At 35.9% G+C, this 18,515-nt stretch overlaps 1 protein-coding gene across 1 annotated transcript in view; it reads right to left on the reverse strand.

Annotated features, from left to right (window-relative positions):
• ARHGAP15 (Rho GTPase activating protein 15) overlaps window positions 1-18,515 on the reverse strand; it is a 677,426-nt gene that overhangs the window by 340,883 nt on the left and 318,028 nt on the right. Inside the window, exons 7-8 of the mRNA XM_059704560.1 lie at window positions 4,936-5,034; window positions 3,299-3,428 (exon numbers count right to left, since the gene is read on the reverse strand). Of these exons, the coding sequence (XP_059560543.1) occupies window positions 3,299-3,428; window positions 4,936-5,034 (229 nt within the window). The remainder of the gene's footprint in view (window positions 1-3,298; window positions 3,429-4,935; window positions 5,035-18,515) is intronic.

Below are 18,515 nucleotides of genomic sequence, written 5' to 3' on the forward strand. Positions count from 1 at the left end.
GTATTTACATATCTAATTTCAAATTCTCACATGATCCTGCAAGGACAGTAATAAGCCCATTTTTATAGATCTAGGCAGTGAAGCCCAGAAAAGTTATGAAAACTCTCCAAGGTTATCTGATGCAGGCTTTATATTTGAGACTTCCTCTTTGCCATCAGTGGAAGACTTGGAAAAAGATGTTAGCATTTTCTTTGATCGACTCTCCACTTTCCATAGCAGCCATCCCTGGAGAGCTGCTCTCCCACTCTCATCCCATGCTGGTATCTTGAATTTCCCACAGTGATTTGGCCCTTACATTGAATTTTCCGGCTTCTTGTCTGTTAGACTCAACTGATATCTTAAAATATGTGATTAGTACTTAATAGTGTTGGCAGGTTAGAATCATATTTTAAAAAGGAAAGTATATTTAAGCACTTAACTTTCTGAATTCATGCATTGAGAGTGCCTATTTTTTCCCATGTTCTACAGGGAAACTGGACAATTAAATGACCACCTGTTAGCTGCTAATGATGCTCACATGCCTTTAAGAAAGTAATTCTGGCTTTATCTGTCTACAATCTTGGCAACAAAACTCGTGGGAACATCAAGGGCACAGGAAGCCAAAGGCAGCAAACTGACAATGAAGTTTGTGCTTAGACTACTAATAAGGAGGGAGATAGTGTGAATCTCTAATTCTACATAATTATTTAATCTCAAAAGGGTGACATAAAACAGAATGCATGTTTTAAAAACCTAAGTTTGGGTGTTCAAATCTAGGACTGAGATCAGAGGAGTTTCACACAGCATATTTCCTACTTGAAAAAAATATACAAAAAACACTAATATAAAACATGCTAATCACTATTTCAAATGCATAGTCTGATTTGATACTGTGTGGGTGGGTCAATCATTATGCCTTTCAAATGAAAATGAATACATAAATACTGAATAAACTTAATTCAAAGTAATAGGTGGCTATTAACCTTATCCTATGTTCCAAGAAATATGCTAGCCCTAACAAAGGCTTACAACTATAAATAGTCACCAAAACAAAGAAAAGAAGCATTTTCTAAAATTAGGGCTAGCATTAATGAGTAAATGACCCTTTTATTTTAATAGTAAAATCAAAGTCCAAAGGAAACATCTGGTTTTAATTCTTTTGCTAATGTGTTTTTTGGTCCCTGTTTAAGTTTACTGATCTCTATGGATCCCATTTTAATATTCTATTTCCATTAAGTCAAAGGTTGATAAACTAAATTTACCTTTTATTTATTCTCTTCAATATAGTGTAATGGTTAAAATCATAGCCTCTAATATCAGATTGCTTAACTTTGAAAATTGTCTACATAACTTGTTTTTTGTATAAGTTGTCTTAATTCTCTGTGCTTCAGCTTCCTCAGCTATAAAGTAGGATTAATAATAATACCTACTTCATTGGGTTAGTGAGATAATTAAGTCAGTATAAGACAACACTTAGAACAATGCTTGTGAACACTAAGTGCTCAATATGTCCTAGCTATCATGATTTTTGAACTGCAAAGGAAATGATGAATTGAAGGTCATTATACAATTAGGTACATTTTGAATCAAATAGAGTAAATCATAAGTGTCTCTTGCCAATAAACACATAAATGTCTCTCTCAATTAAAAATAAATTCTAAAGAGGAGTAGGTGGTAATCTGTCTGTAGGAAATCTCCCCCCCCCCTCCCCCAGTATCATCTTAAAACAATTCAGGTGACTATTAATGAACAAAGAATCCATTTGCCTCAATGTTTCTCAAACACAATTTTATAAATCTTCATTTTTTCCAGAGCTCCAAGCTTTAGAAATGTGTCAAGGTTCCCTCTAAAGCAGCAATTATATCTGAGATTCCAGATCTACTGATAATTTCCTCATACATCCTTTATATATACTTCAAAATGGTTATATAATTAACATTATATACTCACAATTTAATTTTAACTATAAAACATTACCTTATCTGATCCCATATGAAGTAAAAGGGGACAGTTACCAGAATTTAAAGGGAAATGTTCAAATAAGATAACTGCAAACTGTACCATCATATAGAAGAATCTTTTTAAATTGAATTGCTAACTCTCCACAACATATTTGCAAAGCAATATGAGGTTCAGGACATTAACACTGATCATGTTAAAATCTAACTTAACCCAGTTAGCTAGCTAAATATGTATCTAGAAGTTGGTTAAATTATGGTTCAGTTCTTAAAATAATGACTTAATTTTGAAAGGGTAAATCTACTTGAAATTGTAATACTATTTCTATATTTTAGGCCCCTAATTTATTTAGCTTTGGAAGATATGTTATTACATATACATAACTTTCCTCTTCCTTGAATATATATATAGTCTTCCCTAATGCACACAAATATATATATATATATATATACACACACACATACATACATATCTGGTACATATCTAGATATTGTTAGCATCCCTTCTCTATTACTGAATTCTCCCTATATTCAAAAGGTTGGGATGTAACTACACTGCACTTTGGCCAGAAGAAATGGCAGAAAAATGGTGTATCAGAAGATTGAGGTGGCCCAGTGGATGATCCAGGGAAGTTACTATAGTTTTTAAGACTTTGGGAAAATGGTTTTCTCTAATTCCAAAGATATCTACTTCTTCTTTTAGGAGGTTGAGACTCAAATCAACTCTATGAGATAAGTGTACCTGAAACCTTTCAAAAAACCCATTTTATTGAGGAAGAAGCAGGCTGGGAAAAATTAAGAGATGTACTCAAGATCAGGATATAAGTGGTGAGATTGGACCTTATAATCCCAAGTTCATTCCTTTTAGAATATTAGAACTACATGTGACCTTAGAGAACATCTACTTCACATTCCACATTTCTAAATATTTCTGGTGGTCTGAAAGTGTAGAAAGTTGCAGTTTGTTGGTTTAAGTTAGGCCAAATGTGATTGGTCGCTCATACATCTTTTACTGGATGGAAATCAAATAGTCAGCGTACCAAGGTTTGAAGACGCTTGACATTTCCCACTCTTAAAATCAATCACCAATCTGAACACAATGGCTATTTCTCAGAGATTTAGGTATTGGTGTAAGTGAAGACAGGGACCTTGGAACAATTATTTTCTGAAAAGACATTACCAACAATGATGTGAGCAAAATGTCCAGACTGCCCTCCCGTGCACGGATCCCTGGCCAGGAAATGGCCACACATCTGTCATGGGTAGTATGAGTTTGGCTCAAATCTCATTTTAATGCATTTATATTTCATACGCATTGCATTTTGACTAAGTTAACATGAGCAAGTTAGAAAAATACTTACTTAAAGATTTTCTGTGCTCTGGTTTCTGTTCTTTTATATCATTATCGTAATGACTTAGCAATTCAGTACTGGAGGATCTCTGGATTTTGAATAATTCCAGGTTTCTTGATGGAGTGCTTGGATCCTTTGGCTAGAAACACCAAACAATTAGTCAGAAAAAATTTAAAAGGAAGAAAGAATTAAAAAAATAATTTGGGGATCTATTTTGATGTTAAATTTAAAAGGATGTTTAAAATATGATAATTATTTTTGGGATGGGACCCTCTAGAGCCAAGCTTAACATTCAAATTTATAGCAGTTATACATATGGTGCTTACTAAATCCTGTGCATTACTCTAAGCATTCCACATGCATTAACTCAATTATTCATCACAGCAATCCTATGAGGTAGGTATTCTTATTATTATTCTTACTTTCCAGACAAGGAAACTGAAGCCAAAAGAGATAAGTAATTTGTCCAAGGCCACACAGCTAGTAAATGATAGAACCAGGATTCAAACTCATGCAGTGTGACTCCTGAGTCCTCTCATAATGACAAGCTATGTGCGAGTGTGTGTGTGTGCTTGTGCATGAGTGCACGTATGTTTATGTGTGTGTGTGGGGGGGGGGGATGGGGCACGAGCACTCATACCTGACTGGAAAAGAACATATATTAGAGATGGAGAAAATTCACTTTGTTAATTTATGTTTTAAAGTTTTAGTCTGAAATCAAAATCATATAATGGGAGACAGAGCATCATGAGCAAAAACACCACACATAAAATGTATTTTCCTCTTGTATACCTTATTAAAAGCTCTCAAAAATATTTCTTCCTCAAGATTTTGCAAATATTAGTGTCCTAAAATTAGATGTTTGGTCTAGAATTAGTATAAAATGAGTAATTTTAAATAATTTGACTATTTTTTTAATATATGTCTTTATTGATTTCAGAGAGGAAGGGAGAAGGAGAGAGACATAGAAACATCAATGATGAGAGAGAATCATTGATCGGCTGCCTCCTGCACACCCTCTACTGGGGGTCGAGCCCACAACCCAGGCATATGCCCTTGACTGGAATTGAACCTGGGACCCTTCAGTCCGCAGACTAACGCTCTATCCACTGAGCCAAACCAGCTAGGTAATTTGACTCTTTTAAAAACATACTCTGAATGTGTGATTTAGGAAGTTCTAGATATGTAATTTTCATGAAAAGAACAATCTAGCTTAACTGAAAGAACAATGAAAATCAGTACTCAGGATTATTATTTACTGGTATAAGAACAGTGATATGGGCTTCAACACATTGATATTTATTTTCAAGAATATGCATCACAGACTGCAGTAACTGAAAATGTAAAAATTCAGTAGTTATTAAGCACTTGTGTGCTTTTTACAGTCTCCAGTAGATGAATGTCCATGTTATTTTATTAAAAATATATGAATGTCCTGTATTTTTGAAAGAATGAAATTCAGTGAAATTTATATCCACAAATCCTATTTGCTGAAATGTTTTTAGTGGACTCTGTTTAAACTTAAAATAATTTAATATCTCTCAATCCATAGGATCCACTTAAATGTGTGTGCTATATGCCTACGCGATAAGATTTAAATGACTATGTTTTAATTAATAAAGGTAACAGCCAAAATAAATACATACCAATCTGTCAATTGCATTTTTGATAGCGCGGAACCAATCCAATATGATGAAGTCAATATCTGACTGTAGAAGGAACTCATTTCCTGATGCTGTTGTGATCTGAAAAAAGAAAAAAATTGACAGGTAAGCAAACCAAATAAAATAGATCTCCTATAGTTTAAAAAATATGTATCCTTTTTTTAAACAAAAAACACACACTTCAATACACTGAAATATTTTCTTGTATTCCAGTAATTGTCTTTCTGGGAACTGGGAGACTAGTATCATTTTGAATTGCTCACTATAAACTGTTTTTTCATGTCATAACAAATACATTATTGTTTTCATAATAGAACGATTAACTCAGAGTAGTTCTAAAGCTGAATTACTCCAACTCAAGGAGAAGCAAGCCAGGAAGTTCAGAATAATGCAGACAGTATCCACTTAAGTCAGAGCCTCAGAAAAATGTACCCGGGTGTGTCAGAATTCATTCTGCACTTTTGGCTCTTTCGTGTTTGTCTTTTTTAAATCTAATAGTATCTCTACATTTGACTTCCTTTTATAGAGGGCTCTAAAACAGACTACTTACCAAAGAGACTAAATGCAGACTTTTCTAAAAGGCCATTCACATGAATAACATTTGGATATTTCTACTTTCCTATCATAAAGACCTATCAGAAATTAATAAAGGACCAATTTCCCCACCACAGGAGTGTATTAGAAATAGAAGTTTATTTACATACTTGAACCTCTCATGGAGAGTATTTATCAAATGAACATTCCCATTCCAGACTCTCTGGGCTGTTAAATAGTTGGCAATATTTAACATGTAACTATGTGTTTTTCATTTCAGCGAATCTTTTTCTCCTAAGAACTGTGAGAGAGAGGATGGGACCCTATAGGAACAGAGCAATGCTCTTGATTTCACACATAAAGGGCTACTTAGAGAAGAATTGGATTAGAGTGGTTGTGGGCACGCTTTCTGCATTAGGCCATCAATCTGAACTGTGCAGATTTTCCCTTTGTTTTATTGACTTCTTGTTTCAACAGGAAGATGAACATTTCCCGGCTGCTGTCACCCATCAAGCGAGGCTTCAGAGGTTTAGAGGACTGACATTTCAACATCCTGAATCAGGAGCTAGTCACCTCTCCTCAGCCCGACTTGCTCTAAATAGGAGGTGAACACTGCAGTGTGGCACAGGTTCAGGAAATCACAAATCATGCTTCAGGCTGTCTCCATAATTCTATCATTAAAGTGACAATTATTACCCCGAATAGCTCACTCTGAAGGTTTCAGTGATTCTTATGGCAACATTTAATAACAATGGTCCCAGGGTGTTAAAGTAATCTTCGATTACACATATACATAAATATTCATTTGTCATTTATTTTTAGAAAAACTATATAGAGATGCAACATCACTCAGTACTGAAATGAAACCATTCTTAAGGGAGATGGATTCTAACATTTCACGACTGTAAGGAGAGAGGAACTACCTAAACTACATGCAATTATGAAAAATCAAAGTTCAGAAAATAAGAGTAAATTAATTACCCACACTAGACTTGACAGATCACCAGGGCCAATCACTCTATTTATTGTTTAAAGTAAAATTGCACGTAAGATTTGGGATGGCTCAAAACAGCCCCCAAATGATCTTCTGTTTTTTTTTCCTGGTTGTTGTTTTTTAAATAATTTTTGTTTGTTTGTTTTAACATATTTTTATTGATTTCAGAGAGGAAGGGAGAGGAAGAGAGAAATAGAAACATCAATGATGAGAATCATTGATTGGCTGCCTCCTGCACACCCCACAATGGGGATCAAGCCTGCAATCTGGGCATGTACCCTGACTCGGAATAGAATCATGACCTCCTGGTTCATAGGTTGATGCTCAACCGCTCAGCCATACTGGCCAGGCTAGTCTTTTTTACGTATCTAGTAAAACGCAGTTAAGCTGATGTTTGCCTAAACATCTAAACACCCTTGCAATGTTCTTTACTTCCATAAAATCCCAAATGTTTACTTTATAAAATCTTTCCACAGAAATAGCAATCTAAAAATATAAGGTCACTTCTGACTAACCCAAGAAAGCTAGTAATGTCCTCAGCCTCTACTAATTCCTAATCTACATGTAAAATATTTTGATTATGTATGTGTTATATCATATCACAATTTGTTAGCATAAAAAAGAAAAATATGTTAGCCCAAACATAATCTACAATATATTTCCCTGCCATTATAAATAAACCATTATTAAAATTATAAAAAATATATATAATTAGATTTCCTGCACCCTGAAGGTTTCAGAAAGGGCCAAATAGTTCAGTTTCCAGGCTGGTAAGTTCAAACAGTGATAAAATATAAGTACTAAGCAGGGCATTTGCATTTTTGGTGCATTTTATATAATGGAAAGGAGATCTTTTACTGCTAAAACAACCACAAGCAAAAATGAATTTTAAAGGTTTCTTTGTCCAAACATTTTACTGCATTAATCATACATAATCATTGATTTATTAATTCATTTTGGGAAGCTAGATCAGAACTATATGAATGCAATTTCTTCAAAACATACTGTCAGAGAGATACAGTTCACTTCCTTCCTACTGTCTTCCCACTGATCTTTTGAGTTACTAGACAGTCTGGAGAAGTCTGCTACTGCTCTCTACAGTTTAAAAGCATCCACTTCTTAATTACAGTCAGTAATTGACTGTTCTGTTCCATCCCAGTCACTCACAGGAAAGCAGTTTCAAAGTCTTTGAGTGGCAAAACCCACTTAATTCAGGTTCTCCATCCACTTTTTTACATTACCTCTTTACATTTTCTGATAAATGATTTTCTTAATCATATCAGAACTTTGAACAATCAATTTTTCAACACTCTTGGGGGGAAAAAAGACATCAGTAAAGAATGTTAGTTTTGACTGCACCTTTTGATTGAACAACCCCTGATGACAATCAAAGTGATGTAGAACTAATAACAGATATAAACTATTTGATATTAAGCCATACTAATGTATTCTTTTAATAACATGTTTTGCTTAAGTGACAGATCCTGGGGTGAAGAGGATAAAGACTTTACAGGAAATATAATAAGTTTAGGCAAGAGCTACTGGTTTCCATTTTTCTTAGAAGCTTTTAGACAAATGTCTCTTGAAACCCTTTTTCTCCACCAAGTCCAATTTGTAAGGGATATATCTTGGCACCAAAGCAATCTTAATGAAATATGCTAATTGTAATAATAGCTATCTTCAAATACCTGTCTGGGGAAATTTGCCCCAAACATTTTCACACTAAAAGAATGATCCATCTGAATTCTTTCTCATAACAAATGTATGCTTAGGAAATTATACAAGCATGTCCACTGGACAAATTTCTAACAAACACATTCCTTAAGTCTTTTTGGTATTAATTTAATAATAGTTTTCCCTTGTGCTAAGAACCTCGGTCTGTGTCCTGGCTTGGTTCCTCAGAAAATGGAGGAGGGATAACCCACCTCCAAACTGCACTGAGAAGACAGGAGAAAAAAATAGGTTTTTAGGCTTTCATTAACAAATGTAATATTATTGTATTAACTGAAAATGCCTTAAAGGAGTTTTAACAAGTAACATTTATGTTTATTGAATATTGTCAATTAACTGTCAACCTTGCCAATATGGTGCTAGCAATTAGTCTTTCCTATGTTAGATTTTCTTTTCCTCACCTGAGGATACTCTTATATTTATTTTAGTGACAGAGGAAGAGAGAGGGGGAGAGAGAGAGAAACATCGATGCGAGACATTGATCAGTTGTCTCCTGTACACTCCCAGATTGGGGACTGAACCCGCAACCTGGGTATGTGCCCTGACTGGGAATCGAACCCATGACCCTCCAACCAAGTGAGCCACCCAGCCATGTTAGATTTTAATTTAAATAAGAAAGTAATATGTAAAATGGTATTTATGCTATTAAAATTTTAATACTTTGATTTAGCAGAATAGAAAAAATCTTTTCTAGAATTTCACATTTTTTTTCTGACTATAAGAATAATTGAATTTTTTGTTTAGAATTGGAAAAATAAAAAATTAAAAAGCAAATTAAACCTATTTATAGGTTCATAAAGTTAACATTGTAGACATTTTAATTTAGTTATTTGCAATATTTTATAAATAATAATCAAATAAATTCAATAATGATCAACGGACAACTGTATACTATATATAGATATCAGTAAAACATATTTGGTGGTTAAATATTGTTGGCTATTCTGTTCCAGTTAGCCTCAAATGCATATTGAGACACTATCAGAGATGCAAGAGATAATGAGCAATATGTGTTCCCCTCTTTCATAGTAGCATTCTTCCTATTGTAGAATCAATCCCACAAATAATTATTTGTTTAGGAGACTGTGAGGATGTGTTTCTGACCAAACATTATCCAAACTATCAAGGAGAACTAATTAACATCCACAAAATGTAAGGCATATTGCTAGAAGCTAGGGATACACAGCCCCCTCCCTCAAGAGCTCACAATCTGTTTGGATAAATAGGACATATGTATAAATAACAAAAGATAAACAACAACAGAAAATGGCCTATATAAAAGTCCCAATGTGAGTGGCACAGACAAGACTCACGTCAAGATTTCAGAGGATGGAGTAATTACTGAAGACACATTTACATCATGGAATTATGCATAAACTGTTGGTCATGATATGTTATTTGTTAAAGGTTGATTGTATCGGAACTTTGGTATATTAAGAATATGAACACTGCCACTTGGTATGCAAAGTGATATGAGCTTTAATGATCTCAAAGCACATAATAAACATCCTTCAAATGCAGCTTCCTTCCACTATCATAAAGTAATTTTGCAAATGAAGAAAATGAAGCAAATGAGAATGCCATTCTATCAAATTGGCATCATTTTAAATGATAGAATTAAGAGATTACAAAGATCTTGATTTCTAGTTCACTAGTCCTCATCAAACAGTCATATACACTCAAGGACTCTCTGCATATGGAGAAAGGACCACGAGAATTTCAGCCTAGTTGTGAAATTTGGAATACAAACCTTACAAAAAAGTTGCTTGTTTCTTTATTGTTATACTAAAAACAGCACACTTTTAAAAGATCCCCCAACAGCCTTACTCAGATTTATTTTTTTCCCTTTTATTTCTCTCAAAAATTACCGCTATGCTGCAATGAAAAAGTTGTATCTAAAACTGAATTGGAGCATCCCCAAAACTCCTTAAGATCTTAGTAGAAAGGACTAAAACAATCTCACATTTGAACTAAATAACTTTCAAATTGTGCTTAGGGTCAATCTTTGACTATAAACTAAAGGAGAGTTTATTCCACCTTAATGAAGCTAAAACTATATATAGGAAATGTGCAATAAAATATGCCAGGTATTGAAAGAACCCTAAAAATGTTAAATGATGTAGCTACAGTGATTTTACAAATAAGTGGATTACTAATTTAAAAGGAATAGAATTTAATTACTATTATTTTTGGAGACACTTTGGACTTCATAATGAAATCATTACATTTGAATTAGCGAATATAAAAAGTAATGTCAAAATATACTAAGTATATTTAAAGTGACTATAAATTATTTTTGTTATTAATTTTGGCCATATCTTTATTAAATCTAACAGCAAGAAATAGAGATATATATTTTGGCTACAAAATAGTGAGATATAAAGATATAACTTTGAAACAATAATAAATTTTTAAAAACCTTCATATTCACATATTTTTTCATTTTGCATCACACTCCACATTTGATATAGCTGATCAAATGAAGGTTGTCATGGTTATACTATAATACTTAAATTACTTGGTCTCAAAGGTGTTTATGATCACCAAAGAAATTACATTATCAAGCAGCATGTCTGTCTCAAATTACAGTCAGGTCTGAGTAACTCCTAACATTTTTATTAACATGTCGAGCAAAGTTAACATAAAACTAAGGGTAAAATATCAGTTAGAAGTAAAAGGTCTTCAATTTGTCTATCCAAAAATGTTACTTGTTAAAACATTTTGTGAGAAAGTATCTGCCTTGTGTTCCCAATGTTGCTAGATGTTAAGTAAATATATGCTGATTATAAAAAAAATAAGTTGCTTTGGCAACTCTCTTATTAAAATGCATTTGCAACCCCCATCTGTCATGAAAGTTTTGAAAAGTTTGTTTACTTTGGCTAGCAGCCTTATCCAGGGTTACCCTAGCAAACAATGATAGCAGTCTTCAGAAGCTGTGTGAGGAACAAGCCACTAGGGATCCATTTTTGTTTTAATTGGCACACACACACACTTCTCTGGCCTGTCAAGAAGAACAAGCTAATGTGCATGGAGGGTCTTCTATTCTCAGCTTTGGGGAGCAGTAAAGCTCCCTTTACTTAAGTAATTTAAATGATAGACTGCAAAAACTTTGCAAGTCAGAAAAATGTTTTATACTTTCTCAGGGAATATTTGTTTTAAGCAATGGAAAATGTTCTACATATCTAAAGATGTTGAACCTTATGTTATAATTACACTGTTTCTTCTGACTCTGTGAAACATTCTTAAATCCACACGCTACTAAATGAGCCTGAGCAAAAACGGATCCTGCATTTCCACAGTTCCCCTTGTGTTAACAAATGTGCGTTCATTAGTTTCCAGATGTTTATTGGATATGTTTTCAATATGTTTGGAGTTGATTGATTTGCATGTACATGTATCAAAACCCTCAGTGGTGTCATCATATCAAAATAACCTGCCCATGTAAGCAATTTCTTATTTAATGGAAAGTAAACAAATGTTGGGCTACATACACGACAGATCTCAAGTGCATTCTGAAATCTAAGGTTTAAGGCCAACCTTTTAAGAAACAGTGCTTTTTAATTGAAATTGAGCTGTACCTTTGACACCCAAGAAATTTGGTTCATGAATTCTTACAACACAGATTTGTTCTGCATAATAAAATGGGCCCTGTAGTGAACATTCACACCCCATATCACTTGTCCACTCTACCTTTCTGTTTATTAACAAAATTCCCAACCCAAAAATCACTTCAAACAAAAACTCATGTTTATTCTTTCATCTGTGGTAAAATATTTGAAGCACTGAGAAACAGTCTTCTCAATATTCATGAAAGAATACTATCCAAGTAATTAGTAGATAGTTTAGCAGTTCCCACAGTTTTGCAGTCAGCTACACCAAAACTTTTGCCTGTGGTGCTCATATGAAAAACGACTGAAAAAGTGACTAATCGAAGCAGTTGGTGTATAAAGATACCAGCTTAGAGTTTTATTGCTGTTAATGTTAATTTTTAAACTTGGGGGGAGTAGTTGCCTCTAGATAAACTAATCATACTGAGAGCTGTGTTCACTGGTATCTAGCACTCAATCAGTAACTGCCAAACACAGAACAGCTTCTAGCCTGAGCTATGTTCACTGCAATATTACTCAGCTAGTTACATGGCATTTGGGAATCTGCTGCCCTCGCTACTTTTAAAGAAGAATGATTTTTATTACTTCTGTCATTTATTTAATGGACAACTTAAAATTTTTAACAAATACAAAAGTATAACATAAGCACACGATTTCTTTCCCCAAGGTATACTGGGTTGTTGTATATCCTCCTATATTTTTTTTCACTAATTGATACACATTATTTATGTCTTTATACTTTAATGGTAATGTGTGTACTGTTATAAAAATGCTTTTATTCATTTTGCTACCTATGTACTGTCATCATTTCCCACATGGATTTAAAAATAATATATTTTAGTCCCCTCACCTTCTTATCTATGTTTTCCTTTCTCTGAAATTTGGGTCTGGACATCCCATTCCTCTACTTGCTATCATTCTAAGATTCCCCACAGCTATTATTCTGCAATGCGAACTGTTTAACTTCAGCCTGCCAGGCCCGTGTGCTCTGCCACCTACCTGCTGGGTAGCACCCGCTCCACATTTCCGTCGGCATCTCTGCAATGCAGCCATCTACTACTTATTCCTTCCTTAGAGCAGGTTGCTTCCCTTGCCCAGAACCCTCTGACTTCCTCTAGCTCATTGTTAAAATCCATGTAAATGTGACCTTTACAGAACAGGGTTATTTGAAATAGATGTTCTCTTAAGTGCTCCCACGATAGCCTTCATCATAGGACACAGGGTCTATATTGCAGTGCCCTGTGGGTTTCTCTGTTTCCCCCTCTACACTATAATCACTCTAAAGCCAAGGGCAATTTTGTTTACCCACTGAGTGGCTACACAACCCACACCTAAGGGGCACTAGTAATTAATAAATAAGCATTATCTATTTTATACATTCCAGTGAATGCATTATATCCTATTGTTTGATATGCCACAGTATACTTAACTCATCCTCCATTGTAATAAAATTTTGCAATACTTCATGTGATCTCACTCATTTGTGGAATAAAATGAACAACATAAACTGATGAACAAAAACAGATCTAGAGACAGAGAAGCATTGATCAGACCGTCAAACCTCAGAGGGAAGTTAGGGGAGAGTGGGGTTAAGGGGGTGAGATCAACCAAAGGACTTGTATGCATGCATATAAGCATAACCAATGGACACAGACACTAGGGGGATGAGGGCACGAGTTGGGGGGAAGGGTGGGGGAATAAGGACACATATGTAATACCTCAACCTGTGGGTTGCGAACAATGAAAATACATCCTGCATATCATAAATCTACATTACGATTCATAACAGTAGCAATATTACAGTTATGAAGTAGCAACAAAAATGATTTTATGGTTGGGGGTCACCACAATATGAGGAACTGTATTAAAGGGTCACCGCATTAGAAAGGTTGAGAACCACTGCAATCAATAAAGAAAAAAATTAAAGTAAATAAATAAATAAATAAAATTTTGCAATACTATTGTGTTCCTTCAAGCAATGTAAGTAGTATATAACTACTGGTAACACTTCTCTCAGAGTAAAGAAGGCAATCCCTTTTGAAGATGAAGAACTGCAGTCTGAGACTGTATTTTCCCATACGTCAGTAAGTTCTAGATTCAAACAATAGAGTGGGCCTGTGTTTCAACACATAAAGCTGGGATAGAAGGTTCTTGATTATATTCCAAAGCCACCATGTATTTTGCAGGGGTGATCTATGGTAGATCATCCAAGAATGTGACCTTACATGTGGACCATTCTAAGTGAGAGTTGATAATATAGAAAATTGGAAACAAACTTAAGATCATCAAGAGTTAACCCTTAGGTTAATGAATAAAGTCTTCAGATAATCTCAGTAAGGTGCTCATTGCTGGTCCATCAATGTTGTCGTCATTAATTTCATGAAAGCACCATTAACACTAATAAATAAGCAAGCTGTGGAGGACAGGTGGCACTAGTTTTATTTCCAATATTTTTATTTAGAACGAATTTAAGATGCAGAGACTTAAGTAGAAACAGGTACTGTTGCCATTAGTTAATTACTCACCAACGTCTCCTATTAATAAGTGCTGGGATTGCACAACAAGAATAAAAGATGCTGCAGTATGTAAGTATCTCTGTGCTATTATAACATATTTGGCTATGATTATGAGTGTTTATAAAACATTCAAGAATTGTTCCATGTCTACTTACATTAATGAGAACACCTGTTAACTTTAGTGCTGTACAGACTTATTTGCATGAGATTCAGGCTTTTGCATACTGTACATCACTTTTTGAAACAATTAGATGCTTATAGAGAAATATAGCTAAGTGAAAAACAGCAGCTTGAATGCCTTCCGGCTCAAGACAATTCAACTCCAGGTTTCAGTGAAAAACAGAAATCTGCTGAATTACAATACTGCTAGTTAGAACTGAATGTAGGTGTACTTTATATGTTTTACATTTGGAGAGCAGAAGATACACATAAAAATCTGTGCTTTAATCTTCAGGTGAAATTACAGCCAACTGAGTTTTCAGACAAGGATGCCAAGCAGTGAGAGATGGCAATGCCGCCACAATGTAGATTCTCCGTTATTTTGGGGAGCCTCTTATCCAAAGATGGTCTCTTTACCAATTTCAGAAAGCTGCATGATTCTGCGGACGAATGCCCACCTTGTGTTGTTTACAGCCCTTCACCATAGAGCCCTTTCTATGAGATGACAGAGCTGAAAGGCCACAAGGAGCTGAGGACCCCCCTGAATCCGTCACTTCTGGGCTGCTGGTCACAGCACAACCCAAGCCTTCCAACTTGGCAAAAGTTCCATAATTCCCTATCAGATGCCAGTGAGTCTGCTTTATTCATTACTCAGAGGAAATAATAGGTCCCACTCTATTGGCACGTCTGTCTGCCACTCCCCATAGGATGTGAAAGTGTCTGCGATTTAAATATTTTCAGTTATTGAAAGGGAGAACTTGCACAAATCTGTGGATTCACAGCCTCTATTATCATCATATTTAAGAGGTGCAATATTTACATCAAAATGACTCAGTTGGTGATGTATGCTAAAGATAAATATGTATTTATGATCTGGAGGAGAAGTGTGATTTATAACTACTTTGTCAGACATAAACAGAGTGCCTCTGTGCTGCTCTAGTAAACACAAACTAGATGAACTATTTGCACAGGATTAATGCCACTTTGACCTGGAAAATGAGGGGACTAAGAATTGCCCTTGGAGAAAGTGTGGACTGCAAGAAAGAATGGTATCTTAGCCCTAGTCGGTTTGGCTCAGTGGATAGAGTGTCAGCCTGCAGACTGAAGGGTCCCAAGTTCAATTCTGGTCAACGGCACATGCCCAGATTGTGGGCTCGATTCCCAGTGTGGGGCATGCAGGAGGCAGCTGATCAATGATTCTCTCTCATTGATGTTTCTATCTCTCTCTTCCTCTCCTTTCCTCTTTGAAATCAATAAAAATATATTTTAAAAAAAGAATGGTATCTTATTTCCTTCTCTTATGCCGCAGTATATAGTCTGGGAAGAAGTAAAGTTCATACTATAGTCAAACCTTACTTTTGGTTTCTGAAAATTTTGAAATTGTATTTAACCAATAGCTTGACAATCTAGATTTTGTCCTCAATAAAACAGCATCATCATTCATTGAGGATGATAGACTAAGCCTATGTGTATTTAGGAAGCTAATGAATGAGAAAACATTTCTCTTTTCCCATGAATTATAGGTTTAAATAAATTGAAAATGTTGAAATTTTTCTGGAAAAAAATTCAAAAAGAATAATTTTGCATATTTGGGAAAATCCCTTACCATGTATTGAAAAGGGTTATCTTTTATACAAACATGAAAAAGTATCTAGCATTTCTAAACTATAATTTAGTAACATATTATATATATATACACACACACATAATACAGTAATATATATTATTATATAAACATTATACTATATAACTTAATGGAATTTAAAAAAAACCCTTATCCTATATAATAAAAGGCTAATACGCAAACAGACTGAACGGCAGAACAACTGGAACAACTGAACAACCAAGCAGTGAGAGATGACAGAGGGAGTGTGTGGAACATGGCAGGTTCTGGCCATGGCAGGAAGGTTAAGCATGTGAGCAGGGCGACAGACCAAGGCGGGGCACCAGTCGCCATTATTGGGGCGAGCCTCTGGTGGTTAGTGAAAATGCTTTGCTCCCACGTGTCGTGGTCCTGCCCAGTGCTTGCACCTGCTTCCGGCGTCGGCCCTACTTGCATTCGCTGCTGGCGCCAGAGTCACCACTCACACCACTGCCAGCACCTGGCGCCAGCCTGGATCTCTCAGTGCCATCAGCGGGTGTGAGCAGGGCTGCCAGTCCCAATCACCCCTCAGGGCTTCTCCACCTCCCCCTGCCCCTGAGGGGAGATCAGGGCCAGCAGCCACCTCTCACACCCATTGCCAGCGCCTGCCCTGCTCTCACCTGCAGCCGGTGCTGGAGCTGTTGCTTGCACCCACTGCTGGTGCCCGGTGATGGTCCTGATTGCTCGGGCCACCAGTGGGTGCAAGCGGCCGGCCCCAATGGCTTCATGCCTTCAGCAGGTGCGAATGGGGCCGGTGCTACCATCAGTGCGTGGGAGCAGTGGCAGTGGGAGCGGGGCTGCGGGCAGACAGGTAACCAGGGGCTCTGGTGGGAGGAGCCAGGCTGGGGTGTGGAGGATGGGCCAAGACCCGCCCCTGTGACTACCACAACCTTGCAGCCCACAGTTCCTTTCAAGTTGCACGAATTCATGCACTGGGCCCCTAGTGATTATATAATAAATAATAACATCAATTAATTGAGCAGCAGGCCCCACCAATCTAGTAATGGAGACATATAGCATCTAGAATGACACACCCATCACATGATGCTAAATGTATGAAGAAACACCTTAATATTCCTTACTCTCCCTCCCCACAAAATAATATTTTAGTTAGAAGTAGTAAAAATGCTAACTTTAAAAAATGTACATTGGCTGCATTATCAGTAGGGCGACTATATAATTTATTGTCTACATGTAAATGTAACAATTTTGAAGACAAAAGAGGAACAAACTATTAATAACTGCACCAGGACAATAGGTTTACTCTGTGTATATTGGTACATATGGATCACTATTCATCACATACAACACTACAGAGCCATTCAGCAACCGCTGATCTTTAGGTGCTCAGTGAACACCCCCTGGATTCTAATTCTAGGAACTATGAGGTATTCCAAAAAAGTTAGCAGTAACCTTTGTTTTTAGAAAGCTTAAAATCTACTGTGAAAATACAAAACCAAGATGGAAAAACAATTAGAAAACAATAATTAATTGTGATTCAAGATGGACATACATACTAATTTTTTAGGAACAAACCAAAGTTTCTCTAAGGGCAAATTGGAGTCCTCAAGGAAGAATGTTAGAGAAGGTTCGTACAAGGACAGATGGGTTTAGTGGGAGAAAAGGCGGGAAAGAGAATCACACAGTTGATGAGCAGCTTGTACAAAGACTGGCAAGCACGAAAGGCTATGACTTCTCTATAGGACATGAAGAGGCTGTTCCTAAGTCCTCTTCTGGGCTCTTCTCCCTGTACTAACCCTATAAATGGAGGTGGCATCAGCATTCTCTTGTAAGTCATGATTCTTCTCATGCAAGGACACACTCCTGAAGCAAATCACCCCACCATTGTTTTCTCTTTTTTTTTTTAAATCAGAGTTATAAACTGACAAATCTTTATTTTATGTTTCTAGTTCAGACATCTCTTTTGGTATCTATTCCAATCCAAGATGCCATCATTCCTGTCAGATCTCCCTACTGCCAGTTTGTGTTACAATCCATTCTCTGCAACCACTTATTAGTGAATTCCTAATTTGACTGATATCAGAGTCATCATTGGAGATCTGTATATATACAGATTCTCATGCTCACAGGGACCTAAAGAATCAGACCTCTGGCATAGGACCTAGGAAATCTGTTTGTTTACAGAGTTCCACACTGGGTTGGGCTTGGCGACTCTAAATTATACACAAATGCTTAATGCAACCCCATATCTGTCTCCTGTAGTTCAAAAGCCAGTGACTGGATGATTATTATCCTCAAGATAAAATCTAAATTGCTTGTATGGATTACTTCATGATTACTCTTTCTGTCTCTAACCTTTTCAAGTCCTCTACTTATCAACTGTATAACTCTAACAACTTATTTAGGATCTTTGTATT

The sequence above is a fragment of the Myotis daubentonii genome, chromosome 7, assembly GCF_963259705.1.
Source record: "Myotis daubentonii chromosome 7, mMyoDau2.1, whole genome shotgun sequence".
NCBI classification, from domain to species: domain Eukaryota; kingdom Metazoa; phylum Chordata; class Mammalia; order Chiroptera; family Vespertilionidae; genus Myotis; species Myotis daubentonii.